This window comes from Parasteatoda tepidariorum, chromosome 2, assembly GCF_982258835.1.
Source record: "Parasteatoda tepidariorum strain Cologne lab strain chromosome 2, Ptep-v5.0, whole genome shotgun sequence".
NCBI classification, from domain to species: domain Eukaryota; kingdom Metazoa; phylum Arthropoda; class Arachnida; order Araneae; family Theridiidae; genus Parasteatoda; species Parasteatoda tepidariorum.
Genome location: NC_141756.1, coordinates 79,847,137 through 79,866,434, shown reverse-complemented (window position 1 = coordinate 79,866,434; position 19,298 = coordinate 79,847,137). Strand labels below are relative to the sequence as shown.

Sequence of the window (19,298 nt, the reverse complement as noted above, 5' to 3'; positions counted from 1 at the left end):
ATTTTCTTCAAAAACAAATAATCATTTGACAACCGACTTATCCAAAAATTGAGTTTATAATTTCCATTTCCGTGAGAAGTCAAAATTCTTCTCATCAAAATTTTATATCATTTTAGTTAAAAAAAATTTAAACCGAAATGATTAAAACAAAATAAATTTAAGAATTATTTTATTCGATTAATGATTTTCAGAAACTTAGGGTACATTCTTATTAGATCTAGTTTGACCATTCTGCCTAAAATGCACCAAACAGATCTTCTATTTCTTAATGCACACTTAATATAAATTTTTGTTTTGATAAAAAGTAACAAAAGAAAACACAGTCACAGAAAGTTAGCATAAAAATAAAAAGTTTCTTTTCAAAACATTTAACTTAACACAAAATCATTTGTTTATTAAAAAAAGAGAAGGGAATGTTTGAGTACTCTAACTTAGCTTTTTGGCTGATCTTAGCTCACTCCAAAATGTTCAGACGCGGCAGTTCGAGGAAACGAAAAAGTTTAGTAAGAGGTATTCCATACTTCCGTTTTTGTTGTAAACAAACCATTTTGTGTTGAATTAAATTGTTGCGAAAACAAGCATTTAATTTAATACTAAATATTTTCCGACATTCCACTGACTGTATTTTTTATCGTAACTTTTTCATGAAATCAAAAATTTATATGAAATATTCATTTAGAAATTAGGAATCTTATTAGTACTTTTTAAGCAGAAAGGTCAAACCAGATCTAGTAAGAATGTTACTTAAGTTTCTAAGAATCGTTAATTGAGTTTGATTATTCTTTAAAATTATGATTTTTTCCCGTTGTTTGCTTATCTGACAGAATTATTTAAAATATTGCTAAAAGAATTATTATTAAATAAAGAATACTAGCTTTACATTGAAATTATGAACTAAATAGTTTGAAATGTCAGCAGCCAAACGATTATTCATGTTTCAAAAGTTCAAGGAATTTGGAGCTCGCAGCAAAATCTCCATTTAAGCAATTCACCAATATCTCCATTTTCTCTTAAGATTAAAATCTTTTAAACCTTTTCGACTGTTTTCGAACGAAAGCTTCAACTCAAACAATTCGACCATTATTAAAATGTTTGTGAAGAAGCTGAAAATTAAAAAAATAAATAAATAAATAGTTTGTAAGAACATAACTTGTAAAACCAGCAATCATTATAAAATACCAAACGATTTTTTTCCCTTCTCTTCTTTGAAGAATAATTTAAAACTGTGTTTTATTTCAAGTGCGTATATCAACTTACTATACAACGTCATGAATAAAATTGAAATTCTCCTATTACTTATAATTGGTTATGTTTTGAAGTACCGAACGCATGCTGGTGTATATAATAGGAAGACTAGTAAGTACTCTGAACTGAGTGGGTTTTTTTCATTTATTTTAAATTTAGAAACTATTCCATTTGACTATCGTTGATATATAGCTTGAATTATATCAATCGAATTTTGGTTTTAGTCTAGTATTTACAATTGAATTGTAAATTGTCCTAATTGAAATGCACTTTCTTTTATGAAAAATTAATTTTCATAACATTTGCTGAAGAGCAAATTAAAACTTTTAGTGAAGTGTGAAGAACTTAATAAATTTTTCATCAAATTTTCTTTGTGGTTTAATAACTTGACAAATGACATAGCCTAACTGATAAAAATGAGGCATACTTTTGAAAATATAAATTTTCATTGATTTACACACACGTAGAATATTTTCACAAAAAATATCTAAACTCTTTGTTGTCATGATATGATTTACAAAAATAATCAGTATTTTGAACAATTTAGTTACATACCCGCATATATAACTAGTAAAACACCACAATTGTTTTAAATTGATAATTTTTATTACTAATTTACTTATAAGCAATTTTCTCAGCCTTAAAATTTTTTAATTAAGAATTTTGATTTATATAGGTACTTTTTAAAAATCTTCAGCCTACATTTTATTAATAAATTGTAAAATATCAAGCAAAACATGCTAAACACCGAGGGGAGATATTTTTTTCAAAATGATATAAATCCACCTCAGCTTTTCTTAAAATGCTAAGTAGATTTAAAATAGAGATAATACGAATTTCAGAAGCACTAATTCGATTACCCTATGTCCTGACTAATGTATACTAGAAGTATATTTTTTAGTAACGTTCAGTTTATTTATTTGCTCTATTTTGTGCAGTTTTTCTTGAGATACGCATACACTGTTAAAATCTACAATTAACACATTTCCTGTTGGTTGATTGTGGTTTCTGTGGAAATCTATTCATATTTATGAAAATCACTGATATATATTTATATTTCACTAATTTAAGACAAGAGTAACTATTCTAAGGTTTGAGGATATCTTAGACATTGATCGCTATGAAATAAATAGGCTAAATGCTATAACTTGTTTCTTATGTAAATTTACAAAACTTTTAAATCAAAACTTAAGGAATGACATTAAAACATGAGCCTAAATTAATAAATTATTTATTACTAGGAGTTATTGTTATGTTCGAAGGCTTTAAGACTTGGGGAGATAATTCCTTCTGAGTCACCATACGGGGTTTTGGAAAACCAGTCACATGTAAAAAGAATCTGGTAATTAAATCTCTGTTTATGTGCATCTTTAATTCGTAGTCCCAAATCAATATCCTTGTAAGTTCGTTGCGACAAGGTCTGTAAGCAGGCCAAGGGCGCTCCAACATGAGAGCTGCTTCCAATGCGTCCATAATTTTGTACATTTTTGGTGATGCATACGAAGTGTACCAATTCACATATTTCTTCAATTCTGGGAAATAATTTTCTCCATAAAGGCGTATGATAGTGTCATTCTCTGAGGCCATTGCGGATTCGATGCTTTTACCTATTGATTTACTACTCGTTAGTTCAGTACTGCAAAAAGAAAAAAAAAGCATTACTTTATTCAATTGTATTAAATTGATATAAAAATCCGTTCTTCATAAAGTTAAAACCACTTTTAAATACAAATATATCACATGAAATAAACATACAAACATAACGGTTGCTCTAAGGAAGCATAGTCTTCGGTGTCAAAACGCAAAGATGAAAAGTAAGTTACAGCACATTAACAATGAATAATATATTCACCGATTTGGATGAATAACACTATAAAATTAACGATAAAAATAACGAATAATTTTACGTAAAAGAAAACAATAATATTCAGAAACTAAACGTAAGGAAATTAAGTTAATATGTAGGGTGTTGTTGTGAAATGACGAACATATTTACATTTTTACACCATCTGTTGTTGTTGTTTTTTTCATTAATAACTTATTTTGAATTTTTAAATGCTTCCTTTTTTCGTATTGATTATATTTGATTACATGGAATATACTTACTCAAATAGCTCTGGTTCTATTGAAATTACTCGAACGCCCCATTCATCCAGTTCTTGCCGTATGCTGTCATTGAATCCAGCTACAGCAAATTTGCTCATCACATAAGGAGAGGCATGTGGTACAGAGATTCGACCTGTAAATAACGCGTTGGCGTTATTCATTTATTTTGCATAAATCCATATAAAATAAAGTTAAAAAAAAATTGGGAAACACATTCAGAATAAAATGATCAAAATTGTGATTTACTTTTTCAAAAAGGATCGAATATTGAACTGATTTTCGAAAACTTATGTTCTGTTTTGTTCTTGTCATATCCTGGCACGCGTTCAATTTTTTTTTAATTCTATGACATTCAGATTTTCTGATTCATATGTCATATTGCATCCCATATCACAGATAAATGAAAAAGAAAATACAATTGAGTAATATTTGTCGCAATGTGCGAAAACTTAGTGAGCCAGAGCGTGACCCTTTGAAACAGAAAGCAGCCAGCACTGACATCCCATTTAAAATTTTGAGCATAAAGTAAAAAAGTCCTGCCTGTGGATACACCATATAAAAAACCGTGTATAGTCCTATGATGGTGTATTCGAGAAATTGTGAACTCATCTGAGAATCACATTCTATTCATTCATTCTATTCATTCAGTCATTCTATTCATTCATTTATTCATTCTATTCATTCTATTCATTCATTCTATTCATTCATTCTATTCATTCATTCTATTCATTCATTCTATTCATTCATTCTATTCATTCATTCTATTCATTCATTCTATTCATTCATTCTATTCATTCATTCTATTCATTCATTCTATTCATTCATTCTATTCATTCATTCTATTCATTCATTCTATTCATTCATTCTATTCATTCATTCTATTCATTCATTCTATTCATTCATTCTATTCATTCATTCTATTCATTCATTCTATTCATTCATTCTATTCATTCATTCTATTCATTCCTCTCAGTATACTTACCTTTGTGTTTTTGTTTTACTATTATTTCATTGTATTCGCAATTTTTGTAAGAAACTATAATATGTATAATAATTTTAATGAAAAGTATTATTTCCTATAAATTTGTATTATCATTATCTAAGAAAGAAGATTTTTAAAAACAATACCTAAAATACTGGTTAAGTTCACAATTCTTCCTTTGGACTCTCTCAACAATGGCAGAAAAGTCTTGGTCATTCTTACTACACCCAAAGCATTCACGTCAAGGCATTCCTTGTAATCATCCATACTCGAAAAGTCTACAGAAAATCCTTTCTGAATTCCTGCGTTGTTGACAACTGCCCACAGCTCTGAAAAATTTAATTATTATTATAAACTGTAAGAATCTTTTTTTTAAAAAAAAATTTCTTTTATTTTGCAATACCTAATGTAGATATTAATATAATGCGATTTCAAATCCGTGAATGTGTTTTTTGAGAAAGATTTAATCCTTTATAAACCTAAATTAAGTATTTGGAGCATAAAGCGAATAAAAAATCGTGTGGTGTAACAAATCCATTACAGATTTTCATTTATGTGTGGTATTACAAATACACATTAATTTATAAACAGCAGTTTTAGATACCTTTTCTTGTAGATTTAGAAGTATGAATTCAATTTTAAATTTATGTGAGGTAAATATATAAGATAAATATATATATTAGAAAGAATTTATGTAATGTTAAAATTTATAAAAAAAAATTATTATATTAAAATTTATTTAAGTATAAACATTTTAAACATTTGGTATTAATTTATTTATTTTTGTATATTTCAAAAGAATGTAATATTTAATCACTCACAGAACAATATATCGTCGGTTATGATCATCATCTGGTGCTAGAAGAAACCATTACCTAAAAACTTTGAACAAAACATCTCAAAATCACGTATTCCAAACTGGCTCAAACAAAATCCTGTGAACCAGTGAACCAATTTATGGGAAATATTATGCAATATTAAAATAAATCCACTTATTTAAAATAAAACACAAAAATCCCACAACCGCATTTTCAAAACTGGCTGACAAAATATCCTTGGAATGTTAAGTTACACGAAATTTGAGCACAATTTATTTATTTATCGGGAAGGATAACTATATATCTTCATGTATTAAAAATTTGTTGTTGTTGCATGAAATTTTTTAATGTTTTTATGTTAAGTACGTATTCTCCTTCTTTAATCTGAATTTGAAGCATTTGACTCGCGATCATTTTTTTTAAAAATAAATTTTGGTAAATGATGATTCAGAGATGGGTTTCAAAATAATAAAAAAATATGTCAGTTCTTGTCAACATCGTAGAGAAAAAATTCATTGCATAGTTTTCCTGGAAAGTGATTCCTCGAAATATACCTTAGTAGGCTCGATTATAGTATATAATATATTCGAAATATATTTAACTATTTTTAAGGCCCTGGTAAAATGTTATTGAACGTAATACAGGGTGGTTTATTTGGACAGTTGTATAACTGTTGGAAAAACGTTTCAAATAATTGCAACGCGAGTATTATAACTGATGCGAAACATTACTTGTTTTCCCCAAGTTTTTAAGAACAAAATCCAATGCTTCTTTTACGCTTTCTTCTTGCCTGACATCCAACTTGAAAACTTGCAAATTCTTTGAAGTATCTTTGTTGAGTTCCGTTGCGCCCGTCCCAGATGGATGTAAACAGCTTGCAAAAACTTTGAAACCTTGAGTGGCTAGATTTCTTGCAAGAATGTTTCCGAGTCCTTTGTCACAGCCTTAGAAACAAGAAATCGCCATAAAGTATTCAAAATTAGTGAAGAATAAAGAGGACATTTTTAACAAATAAAATATTTAATTTTATCCCATAAAATGCGAAAAATTACTCGATTTGAAATTTTTAAGTTGTAAAAGAATGGTTATTAACGCACTTTAAAAAGTAAATACTATCGAAAAATTTTAGCTCTGAGTAAATACATGCAAACAGAATTTATTTTATTCAAAATTTAAATTTGTTAAAAGCCATTGTTTAACCAAATCTTTAAGCCAAACATAATTTATAGTTATCTTAACGCAATAAGATTTTAAATTTTCTTTAATGGCTCAATTAATAGCGAACTCAATAGATTTAATTAGGCCAATGCTCCTTGTGAATCATTCATAGGCTAAAAACTCTTTTTACTCATTTATGGAAGAATTTCATTAAAAAATACCGTGATATTACAAAACAAAATATTGTTAATCGAATTAACACATTTCAATATCGAACAGTATATCCATACGCATTGAAACAAAAAGCTATTTTGATATATTTACACACTTTGTAGCACGCAAAAATGAAGTTTTTAAAGGGAAAGGGCTCCAGAAATATAAGTGATGAGCGTTTACTTTAGTTGTGACTTTGCTATCAACAGATTAAAAAAATTTATTTACGCGTCATTCCTATAGCGACTCAACGCCTATGCTTAATATTCCGAAAATTATAATAAGTAACAAAAACTTTTTTTAAAATTTTGAAGTTACGCTTAGTCAACCAAAAGTTTTAAATGCTAAAATCCTTCCAATATTTTAAACACAAAAAAATAATGAAATTTCTATTTTCTACCTAAATAAAACTTCTAATTTGTATGAACTTCATTTAAATGTAATTAAAAATTCCATCTTTATTTTTTATTTTTTTAAGAGAAAGAAAGAAACTTTGATTGTTCATTCTTTGGTTCGCAATTTGACTATTCCAAGGATTTTGGTTTATATAAAAGCTCAATCACATTTTTAATTGTAATAAAAGTAAGTTATGAAAGATTGCTCTGAGCTTTTAAAAAATTATTACATTGAAACAAAACTTACCTGTAATTAAAACAGCTTTGCCACTGGGATCTACTTTTCTACCTGAATATCCCCATTTTAACAGCAAAGAATGGGATCCTAATTTTGTAATAACGATGGAAATAGCATATAATTAATGCACTTTTTCTTCACAAATTAAGGAAACTTAAAGTACTTCTATAAAATTGAGAAAGATTTCTATACATAATGATATAAAATAAAATAAAAAGCTTAACATCCTTAATCAAAACAATTGTAATAAGAAATTATTAAATTTAAAAAGAAATCAATGACGTTAGGTAAAAAGTTGATCATTGAATAAAAAATGATAAAACTGGAAGCATCTCAAAATCTTCTTAGCAGGGTTTTCGAAGCACGAAACAGAGTTTCGATGTCTTAAATTCCTGTCAAAAATTGTTTCAGCTCTGTAAGAATTACATTTTAATTGAAAAGAAAAAAGAGAAAGAATTATATTTTAGCAACGTGGAACAACAACAACAAAAAAAACGAACGAAAGAAAGAATAAGATTTTGTTTGCTTATCTGCTTGTTTAACTGTCAAAATTATGTTTAAAAGGCGCAACACCATTCATTTTAAATTAAGTCGATACTGCTAGGTTTGCGAGAAAATGCAAAATTCTCGCTTAATTATTTAAAAATTAGCTTTAAAACAATTTTTTAACGCATTTTTAATGCAAAATATATTCAGTGAAAAATTACACCCTGCCATCTACCATACTTTTCAAGAAAAAAGAAATAAAGTAAAAAAAAAATAAGAATTCTCATTTGTGCATTATCTTTCGCCTTAGCTTTGAAATTCAGATGGGTGATGTTCTCTTAATAAGTATATTTATTTTAAAGTAAATGGTATACAAATTAAAATTGGTATACAAATTATCTAGATAAAAAAAAACTTTATTTTCTTATCTTCTGTGCCTAGGTTATAAAAAATTTGCATGCAAGGGTTTACATTATTATATATTATACTCATTTTAAGTAAACAAAATTATATATTGCAATTAAATTACATATAATATTAAATTTATTTTAAATTCTAACCAGTTGTTTGCTTTATTGAAGGAATCACTTGTCTTCCTTATAAAATTTGGTACTTACGTATTATCGCAACCAGGTTGGCGCGATTTGTAAGTTTGAGTAAGAAAGTATGAATAGAAAGAAAATGTACATTTATTAATTACAGATAATTTTTAATACAGTTTCTTACATTATTTTATTCACAAAACATAATATATTATTATGTTATAATAATATATTATGATAATATAATATAATATAATATAATATAATATAATATAATATAATATAATATAATATAATATAATATAATATAATATAATATAATATAATATAATATAATATAATATAATATAATATAATATAATACAATATAATATAATATTATAATATATTATAATAAAATAATATATTTTATAATATTTTATTCATATAACACGTAGGGTTGCCGTAAGTAGGGTCGCCAAATTTGGCGATTTATGCGAATTTTGGCCTGGTTGCGATAATACGTAAGTACCTAAAATTTTTACTATTTAAGCAGCACTTTAAAAGTTTATTACGAAGTAACTTTTTTTTTATTTATTTTTCTTAATATGATTACTTATCTGTATAAAGTAGCTATTCAACTTGGAGCTATATTGTATTACTAAATCTTTTACTAAGAAATTTTTGATAGGTGAAACTGATTAGCTCGCCAAAAATGGGGAATTGGTGAAATTGTAACTAGAACACTTTTACAAATACTTTTATATGTCATTCCCGATGAAATAAATAGTTGAATAATTTTAATTAGAAACTAAATGCAAAGTTGAACAACAAGCAAATGAATTTTCTTTAAATCTTTTAGAATTCGTTACATAGCAATACAAATTGTATTAATTATAAGGAAAGTTAAAAAATAAATTTCGCATCCAAAATAAATCTTTAAATAGATAAATTTTATTACCATCTTTAACTTTCATATGCGCTGCTTTTAACAAAGCTAAATATTTTTGAATATTCATATTTTTAGTTTTAAACATCAATCGAACTTCGGCAACGTATAAATAAAGTAATTGTTTCATGTCCCTGTTAATAAAATATTTCAGTCATGCTTATCTAAGCCTTATGAAATTAATTCCACCAATAAGAATTCATTACAAAGCGGGTTTTTTCCCCCTAACTCCTCCAGCGCCTGACTCGCGTGCTGGCAGTCCCTGTGGTTACGAAAATAAGTTAATTCGAATAGGAATTAGTACTTCAATTCTCCCTTGTTAAAAATGGTTATTCTATTGTTTCCTTGACAGTGGAAAATCTTAGATTTTCAATCTGGAGGAGTTCTCGTGATAGCTAGTTAGTATACTCTAAAATAAACTGGTGTATCTCAACGCCAAAAATGGTGTCAACTACTTTACATCAAAACTCTCTTAGATCTAAGTGATTCACTATGCCAAGAGCCAAGGATGAGTTCCTGGTAGAGTGGAAAACCAGAAATTTTCTTTTACACTACTTGGTGTAATGTAGCCGCCTTTGTTTTCATTATTCATTAACACTAAAATTTATGATTATAGTAAGATATAATGCACAAGTGAGTCAGTAAAATTATTTTTATGACATACTATAAAGCACGAATTATTAATTTAGGAGATGCATGTACGCAATATTTAAAATAAAATTAGTTTTTAAATCAAAAATACACATAGCGTACACATACTGAGAAAATATTAATATGAATTCAGAGAGAGAATATTAATATAAATTCGGCTTAATATGAATTTGTTATTCATAATTAATAATGCAAAACATTAAAAAAAAAAACACCAAACTCTTATTTTCTACCAAATTTATTTTAAAACGCACAATATTTTTAACAATCACTTTCATTTTACATCTCTTTCATTAACACGTTTAGGTTTTATACCACCACTCATCAAAATCTTCATTAGAACATTTTGATAATTCGGCGGAAGTACCTCATACACATGCATTAAAATTTTATTCCAGAACGTTCCGCAAGGTCTGTATACCACGTCTGGATACACTGAACTAATGGCTGAGTCTATACACTCAATGACCAGATGGATATCAGTCGATGCCTTTTGCATAAGAACTTTCATATCTTGTTTGTGGGCTTCAAAGTATTCCTTCCCATAATCTTCTAAAATATCCGCATCTAATGAACCAACCATTATATCAACTAAGCGATCGATATGCTCCGCATTTATCAAATTAGTCCTAGAATGAAAAAGAAAAAGCTTTGAATAGCAAACATAGCAGCAACTCATTTCATGTATACAGTTTATTTCACTAGATATTAAAAACCATTATTTACGAACGAAAATTAGATAAAGTTAGTTGTAAATTTAAAATGTTGTCAAAACGCATCCAACAGTTGAACATTTAAACAGAAAAAAATACAATAACTTTATTAAATAATACTTATTATATATTTTTACCACTTTAATATGTTATTTTCTTTTCAAAAAATATGTGCATGTATAAATTTATATGGTCCTAACTCTGAGTGTTTTAATACAGATAAATCTAGAAGAAATCGCCAATTCATGTCAAAAATCACGTGCTCTGGTTGAACCCTATAAACTTGTACCGTGATTAATAGTTGGTTTTGAAAGAATTTGTTGAGTTTTCGAAACAGTTATATAGAAATTTCGAAATCTAAAAAGTAGCTTTTCTGTAAAATAAATTATGTATAGATGAAGATTTCAGGCTTAAATGTTTAATGAATTATAACTTCGAAAAATAAAGTTAATCTTACTGAAATTTGCCATTGGCTAAACTTAGTATTTGCCCGAAACTTATTCCATGCTACTATTGTATTTACTTAGTTAAAAACACTTCGATACGTTGATTTTCTGTCACTTTTCTTCAGATAACGCGTTTAAGTTTTCATGAATCGCTGAACTCAGCAGACTTCAGTACTATAATGCTTTTTTTAAAAATGATATTTACAAATATATCACATTTTGCACTATCAACTTGCGATAACTGAAAAAACTTACCGAAAAAAGTCTGGTTCAATAGAAATTACAGGGACTTCCCAAACATTAAGCTCGTGTCTTAAGCTATCATTGAATCCAACAGCTGCAAACTTGCTTGTCACATATGGGGACATTCCTGGAAATGCTATTCTTCCTAAAAAATAATTCAACGTTATTGATCAACTATAACTTGCTTAAACGTTCGGTATTGTTACATAAAATAAATCTTTCCCGCAACAGCCCATTGAGGGCCAAGGGGGGTCAAGGGTCAGGAAGGTTAAATCTCCCCAATTTCATGGCTAGCGTTGGCAATGTGATCAGCATTGCTCACCACCAGCTTTTAATTTCTAGGCGGAGTGATTGCAATCGATCTAAAGTTAGGTGTACTCCATGTCACCACCCGGAATCGAACCCTATACATTTCTTTTACTTTCGTGTCATTGCAATATTGTTCTTAGCGCGTCCATAAAAGTATTCAGATCACAATATACACAGTCCAGTCACATTAATGTGACCACCACCTACTTTCGACTTCAACGTGAAATAAGCAATCACAGAAGGCAGGTGGCAGCACATTACAGTGGAGTGTATATAAAGGATGTTCTAGGGCAGTGTTTCCCAAAGTGTGGTACGCGTACCCCCAGGGGTACGGGAACAGTTTAGCGGGGGTACGTGTTCTTATGCGAAATATCTTGCAACAAACGAAAATTTCACAAAATTTTATTTAAAAGCAAAGCTAGCCATAAAAATGCACTATTACGTATTTTTCTATTGGCTATTTATTGCAGAGTTAACAGTTAATAGTTAGGGGTATCAACAGCCAATTGTGATTTTTAACTTTTGGGCAATTTTTTTACAGTAAAAAATACATTCATTTCGTATTAGTGGTACATAGCGTTACGAAAAATTTAGAAAGGGTACACGAAAGTCATATGTTTGGGAAACACTGTTCTAGAGCATCGGAAAGCATTTCAACCGTTGGCGTAATGCAGAAACGTAGCGATTTACCCGACGTCCAAAAGAGCATGATTATTAGCTTTCGGGCCAAGGGTGGAAGCATTTCGGAAACGGCTAATTTTGTGAACTGTTCGCGTGCCGCCGTGGTAAAAGTATACCGTGCATGGCTAAATGGCACTATCCAAAATCATCGGTGTGGCACATGTGGTGCACCACGGGCTATAGATGACAAAGGCGAACGAAGGCTACGAAGATGCGTTAGGGCAAATAGACATGCAACTGACCTCCCAGATGAACCAAGGGGCTACCAAGAGTGAATCCTCAACAACGGTTCAGCGAACGTTGCTGCGCATGGGCCTCCGCAACAGACGCCTGGTTAATGCTTTTGACAGGTGGTCACATTAATGTGACTGGACTGTGTATAAATTATTAATACAATCGCTTTTTTTTCGCTAGGCAGATTAAAGACTATATACCTATATACTTACCCGAAAAACTAGTGACATTGATGATTCGGCCTTTGCTCCTTCTGATAAGTGGTAAAAATGCCTTGGTGACTCTTATCATACCTAAGCAATTTACATCAAGACATTCCTGGTAATCTTGAATAGTAGAGAAATCACTTCTTTTATTCTTAAGAATTCCTGCATTGTTGACTACAGCCCAGAAATCTAAAGAACGAAAATAAACATCGCCAGCATTATCTCCTTTGCGATTTGTTCATAAAAATATTGTATCGAATGACCGCATTCATCATTATATAGAATTGATGAGAGGGAAAACCTGTCAAAGGAAGTGTTAAAATTTACCCACAGTTCATAAAACAATAGAAAATTGCAAAATCACATAAATTTAATGTTTTTTTTTTGCAAAAGATAGTTAATTGGTACATTGATTTCTAATAATGTCCATGAAATAGCCAATTTAATCTAAATAATTGATTAATTATTTCTTTAGATGCATCATCTTGCACTATAAATTATCAGTAAAATAAAACTCCATATGACAGTTAAGCGGAAGCATTAAAATGCAGGATTACAGTTTTTTGTAGCTATTAGCTGATATCAGAACAAGAGAGCTATCGATGGGGAGAAAATGAATAATTCCATAGGCTTGTTTAAAACAATTTATGTATGACTTAAAACATATAATTAGCTCATATTTGTTGTACATGCATTGCTGATAAAATGGCCATATATAGCTAATGATATAGAGTTTGAAATGAATTTGATTTGTTCCATACGTGTAGTTTTAAATTACTTCTACATGAAAATCATAAAAAAATTTAACTGACATACATTTTTAACACTATTATAAATATTTTATTATAAATATTTTATTATAAATATTTTATTATAAATATTTTATTATAAATATTTTATTATAAATATTTTATTATAAATATTTTATTATAAATATTTTATTATAAATATTTCATTATAAATGTTATTAATAATATTATTATTATAATCTATTGTTACAATACATCATAGAAACAATCAATTATTAGGCTTATAATATGTGATAGGTCAAAGTAAACGGCTAAAACTATTAAAATTACTAATTCTATTAAAATCGCTAATTCTGAAAGCATTTTTCTCAACTACATAGACGCATTAGGCATTATTTTGTTTTATTTATTTATTTATTTTTATTTTAGCTTTTTTTTCCTTTTATTATTTTTATTTTATTTACTTTTTTGGGGAAGAATGTCGACAAAGATGTGATTTTATGCATCATAATCAGAAATACATAAGTAAATAAGTCATTCGTATGGTACAAAAGCTTTAAATTTTAATCTAATTTTACCAAAGTTTCGAGTACATTTTCATATTTTAATTATCATATTTCATAAACAAATTACGTAAACAATTCAAATGTTAAAAAGATATTATACACATTTCAACTGTTTTTCACCCGTAACAGAATAAAAACTGTTGTTTCTTACAATAGTTATGTCTGCTCAGTGCTACCAGGTTCCATTAAGTTTAAATAAAATATTATGGCGATAAGGCCATTTTTGAAGCTTTTTATTAAATTAATTTACTAATATTTCCTGTGGTATGGCGTTCTCATGAGCAATATTTCCTGTGGTATGGCGTTCTCTTATGCAATATTTCCTGTGGTATGGCGTTCTCTTAAGCAATTTTTAGCAGTTTGGAAATTGTGAAACGTTAAATATACTAACCATAAAATATCACTTTTACCCAATACTTTTAAAGTGATATCACACAAATATTTTTTTTTTGAAATTAATTTTAAATTTCTTATCTACAAAAAAAAATTATAATTAAAACCAGAAAGTCACATAAAGCACAGACAATTTTGAGAAGTAGGGTAAATAAATATTAATAATGATAAATAAATGTCATGTTGTTTAAATCAGATTTAATTGGTTACCTGTAAGCAACGTCACGCTTGTGAGTGTCAAGCCTGGCTTCTGAATCGACAAATGTCACGATTTATCCACGATGACGTCACTTGCAGATATCCAATTGCAAAATCAGATGAATTAAATTTTATGTTACATAGAGAATTAATGCGATAAGGTGAAATATTTTATTTATTAATGCAAATAACTAAATACAAAACAATGCATTAAATGAATAAAGGACCTCCATGTCAGACAATGCAATTAAAATAAGAAAAAAAATATTTACTTAACCATGACAATTTGCTTGTAACAAATTCCAATGCTTTCTGCACACTTTCCTCCTTCGTAACATCGAGCTCTAAAATGTGTAGTCGCTCAGAACACTCTGACTTGAGTCTTGACATATCTGGAGCAATTGGATTCAAAACACTGGCAAATACGTGATACCCTTTGGAATCCAGATATTTTGCCAGATGAAATCCAAATCCAGTGTCACATCCTTTGAAATTAAGCATCATAAATTTAAAACAAAGAACGATGTCAAATTTTAAAAAGTGCTACAATTTATTTTTTTCTTCTTTAATATTTTGAAGGGAAAAAAATAATAACCCTGGCATTTTGACTCAATAAAATCGGATTATCACGTATCAATTTGTATTTTTAATGGTCCAATAATAACTTACTAAATATGAGTACTATTTTTAATGCTGCCTAATGGTTAAGCTACGAAATCAGTTGCATTACGCTTAACAATACATCAAACGGCCGGGATAGCCTGGTAGGTAGGACGATGGACCCATGTCCTAGAGTTCGTGGGTTCGAATCTCGCCGACTGAAGACTCCCCGTGTGGTAAAGTGACTAATGCACGTTAAATCTGTCGAGTCGCAAAAGTCCTCCAACAAATCAATATCTCTGGGGGTACTGGATTGGAGATCGATCGTTCTCTGATTCAGATCAAAATTACGATCTATGGATGAATGAATGGATGTATGAATGGGTTCGCCCTATAAGCAGGTGTGACGTACGGTGTGGGAGAAGTCGAATTCTTGTCGATAGATGGCGCCACTGGAAAAACAAGAACAATCGCACCCCCTCTGCCTAAACAGGCTTACGTCAACAACAATACATCAAACGAATTCATTATAAAATTTAAAATAATAGTTTCTTTTCCCGAAAACTCAATAATCGATTTCATTAAAAATTTAAATTTAGTCATTTAAAGTTGTTTAAGCAAACCTGTGCACATGTTTTAAGGTCTCTGGTTCAGAATTCATTTCAGGCCTCCTTAAAACTCAAAAACTGTACTTTTCATATTATGTAGGCTACTTGCAAATACCTTTTTCAAACGGTAATTTTCGTTTTGATTCTCAAAACATTAATTTTCATAAACATGCTAACTTCATAACTTCAAATTATTTTATCAGTGCATATTCTTGGAGTTGTGGTTAGCTAGATTGCGAAAAAAATTCGCGAATATTTCAAATATATGTACTTAAAATGCCTGCAGATTTATCTTTATTAAATTAAAAAAACATAGCACTTTATTTAACATAGCACATAGCACATTTGTTTCTTTCATTTTTTGAAAAATGACTGAAGATGAAGGGGCATTTGTCGTTGAACTTTAGTTTTGCCATATTACACAATACATTTAAGTCCTCTTTTGCATCCTACGCATCCACAAACCTTTACCTTCCTTGTCCTCAAGGTGGAAAAATTTTGTGACACTATTTTTTCCCTTATATACCTTTATACACTCTATAACAAAAAAATCGACGCACCAAGAAGGAGTTGTCCGATTGAAACGAAAATTGGTGGATAAGAAGACAATGTACAGAATAGTAAATGATTAAAATTTCAGAGCAATTTAATAATTTATTGCAGAGTTACAGTAACAAGTTCAATAAGGTGTTGACCCGCCTCTAGCCTGGATACAAGCTGCCACACGGCGTGGCATAGACCGATAAAGCTCCCGGATGGTCACTTGCGGTATTTCCTGCCAAATTCGATCCAATTATCGAACGAGGTCATCAACATTCCGTGCCAGATGCAATCGCCTTCCTATCATATCCCAGACATGCTCGATGGGAGAGAGATCTGGTGATCTGGCAGGCCAAGGAAGAGCTTGACAAGCTTGCAGACAGTTCATAGCAACACGTGCCGTATGTGGTCTGCCATTGTCCTGCTGAAAAACCAGCCCAGGGCACTGCAAAAGGAACAGTAGCAAAACAGGTCTTAGGATGTCGTCGACGTACCGCTGTGCAGTAAGTGTACCTCTAATGACGACCAAAGGGGTCCGGCTGTCAAAGGAAATGGCACCCCAGTCCATAATGCCTTGTTGAGGGCCGGTGGGGCGTGCAATAGTGAAGGCAGGATCTCCCCTCTGCCCTGTGCGTCTCCAAACACGTCTTCGATGATCGTCAGGATACAGTTGGAAGCGGGATTCGTCGCTAAAGACTATACTATCGAATGATTACTTCTTAGACTATCGAATGATTGCTTCTTAGTGCGTCGATTTTTTTGTTATAGAGTGTATTTAAAGTTACCTAACTTTATTAAAAATTACCTAAATCAGATTAACTATTGAACAAGGCTTTCCGTAAGAGCTCACGCAAATGAGTCACGAGCACTTGCACCCTTTGAAAATTTAGTAAAATAAAAATTTATGTAGAAAAACTAATTTTGATGCATTAATTAAATTAATAAATAAAAATTAATTTTTAAATATTAATAATTTTTTTATTTTAATTTATTGAAATTTTTCTTTTGTGAAAATGTGCCACACTGAATTATAATTCCTATAGTTAGAAACTAGTGCAAAAGCTCCATTTTTAAATTTTATGCATTGATTATCTAGTGTGTATTCGTCGTGTGTCACACAAATAATAATAATAATATAAAATTTAACAAAATAATAAACCTACCATTTTTTGTTTCTGCTCATACACTGTTTCATTTTAAATAAAGCATAAGTTTTAACGAATTTTTTTTTTAATCTATGTTAAAAATTTAATTTTTATTCTAACAACTTTTAGTTCAGTTGGACTAAAAGAGGCATTAAATAAATTAATAAGCATTGAATAAATTAGTTAAAAAAAATTTTAAAAATCATTATACAGATTTTTTTTTTAAATTTGTATGCATATTTTTTTTTTACATATTATAATAAATATTTAAATACATAATTTAAATTTTCAATAAATATTAAAATTAATACTATTTAAATTTTGCACCACTCAGAGAAACTTTTTGCGCGGGTGCCCTTCTCCTCTTCTTTTTACACATATTCATTCTAACAGTTCAGATAACTGCGTAAATGCTTCTTGTGGACAAAATGCTTAGAAAAATAAAATACATAGGTATAGGATTTATGTTACTGTTTTGGACAATATTTTTACTTTACTTCGCATATCTTTAATGAAAACAACTTTAAATACATTTTTAAATTAAAGCAACTGCACTTAACCTCTAGCAATACTTATATTGTATAAAAGAGAACATTTTAATATTTTCGTTTAAAAACTATCATAAATTATTTAAAAAATGACAAGCAATGTAAGAATAAAATATATTTTTTATTATTTTTTATTCTTGCTTCAGAAAAGAGTAGAAGTTTTAATAGAACAAAATAGCAAAATACGTCATTGGAAACATCTCAATCAAGAGTTAGAATTCGGTTAAATTTTAATTTACCTCACTTTTTTTCACTTTTGATCGGTACATACATGATTTTCCTAAAATGTCTTAAATAATAATAATTATACTCAAGTTTACTCTTTCAGGTACTTATATTTAAACAATTTGTGAAAAGCAAGCATCAATTCTCACCTGTTATAAGAACTGCTTTATCTCCAGGACTTATTTTATCACTTAGAAATTTTCTTTTCACCCAAGTAAAACTCAAAATCGAAAAAGCAATGAATAAAACACACTCGCCGACTGCAATGTAAAATCTTTTACTTGAATTAGGAAAAAAATAGAGTAATGTTAGCAATATTAATTTAATAACTATAAAATGTGCGATGCAAATATATTGAAATCTGCCCTTAGGAAACATTGTTTTTTAAGAACTTTAATTTTGCGCCACTACCAAACTTACCTTTCAGACTTTTCTTTACAATTTAGCACCTGCGTTATGCTGAATAAACATCGTGATATTGATATTAAAAATATTCTTTAGGTCTCGATTTTATCTCAAGATTGGCGAAATAGTATTGTTTTCTTTGCCTACATTTCCTCTTGTTCCCATTCACTCCAGAAAAGAATTTTTCTTCTCTATTTTTATGTTTTGTTCATAATATTTCATCTTCTTTTGTTTTGTTCTTGAAAATAGTCCTATATTTTGTGGGCCTAAGCAAAAATTAATTTAATGAAAGTTAATAGGATATATATGTTACGGTGAAACACCGAAATCTGGAGAATGTCGACCTTCACCGGTGAATGCATTCACGTAGTCGCTTCTTGTATGTCCGAAATATTTGCTAAATACCCTCATTTCTGATTCTCACCGGTGAATGTCAACAATCACATAGTCGCTTTGGTGAATGTCCGAAATATTTGTTATGTCCAATTTTATATTAATTTATTCGTTAATATTATTATATTTATTTGATATACTTATATTTATTCTATATTTTAATACTTACTGACAATAGATTATAAGAAACATCAGTGTTTGGAGTATCGGGCAAAGGCACTTGACCTTAAAAAACATCAGTGTAGGGTATACCGGGCAAATGTATACCGGGCAGTGGCACTTAACCTTAAAAAACATCAGTGTAGGTTATACCGGGCAAATGTATACCGGGCAG

General features: G+C 29.4%; 2 protein-coding genes across 2 annotated transcripts; both read right to left on the bottom strand.

Annotated features, from left to right (window-relative positions):
- Positions 1-2,370: 2,370 nt before the first annotated feature.
- Positions 2,371-9,241, bottom strand: LOC107442277 (short-chain dehydrogenase/reductase family 9C member 7). Its single transcript, XM_016055801.4, has 6 exons — positions 9,124-9,241; positions 7,165-7,242; positions 5,883-6,095; positions 4,480-4,662; positions 3,352-3,484; positions 2,371-2,881 (listed from the first exon to the last, which is right to left on the bottom strand). The coding sequence occupies exons 1-6, from the start codon at positions 9,239-9,241 to the stop codon at positions 2,473-2,475; spliced, it is 1,134 nt and encodes a 377-aa protein (XP_015911287.4). The 3' UTR covers positions 2,371-2,472.
- A 746-nt stretch (positions 9,242-9,987) lies between these two features.
- On the bottom strand, positions 9,988-18,610 carry LOC107442280 (dehydrogenase/reductase SDR family member 9). Its single transcript, XM_087157599.1, has 5 exons — positions 18,316-18,610; positions 14,773-14,985; positions 12,601-12,783; positions 11,177-11,309; positions 9,988-10,391 (listed from the first exon to the last, which is right to left on the bottom strand). Exons 1-5 carry the CDS (start codon positions 18,542-18,544, stop codon positions 10,037-10,039), a joined length of 1,113 nt encoding a protein of 370 aa, XP_087013725.1. The 5' UTR covers positions 18,545-18,610; the 3' UTR covers positions 9,988-10,036.
- Between the last annotated feature and the right edge of the window lie 688 nt (positions 18,611-19,298).

Bases quoted from the DNA above. Each gene is read 5' to 3' on its own strand.
- LOC107442277 (XM_016055801.4), bottom strand. From the start codon at position 9,241: ATGAAACAATTACTTTATTTATACGTTGCCGAAGTTCGATTGATGTTT. The intron at 7,243-9,123 runs GTAATAAAATTT...TTACAAAATTAG, and splicing joins GCATATGAAAGTTAAAGATG to GATCCCATTCTTTGCTGTTA. The intron at 6,096-7,164 runs GTAAGTTTTGTT...CTTGTTTCTAAG, and splicing joins CAAAGCTGTTTTAATTACAG to GCTGTGACAAAGGACTCGGA.
- LOC107442280 (XM_087157599.1), bottom strand. From the start codon at position 18,544: ATGTTTCCTAAGGGCAGATTTCAATATATTTGCATCGCACATTTTATA. The intron at 14,986-18,315 runs GTGAGAATTGAT...TTAATTTCAAAG, and splicing joins TAAAGCAGTTCTTATAACAG to GATGTGACACTGGATTTGGA. The intron at 11,310-12,600 runs GTAAGTATATAG...ATTATTTTTTAG, and splicing joins CAATGTCACTAGTTTTTCGG to GAAGAATAGCATTTCCAGGA.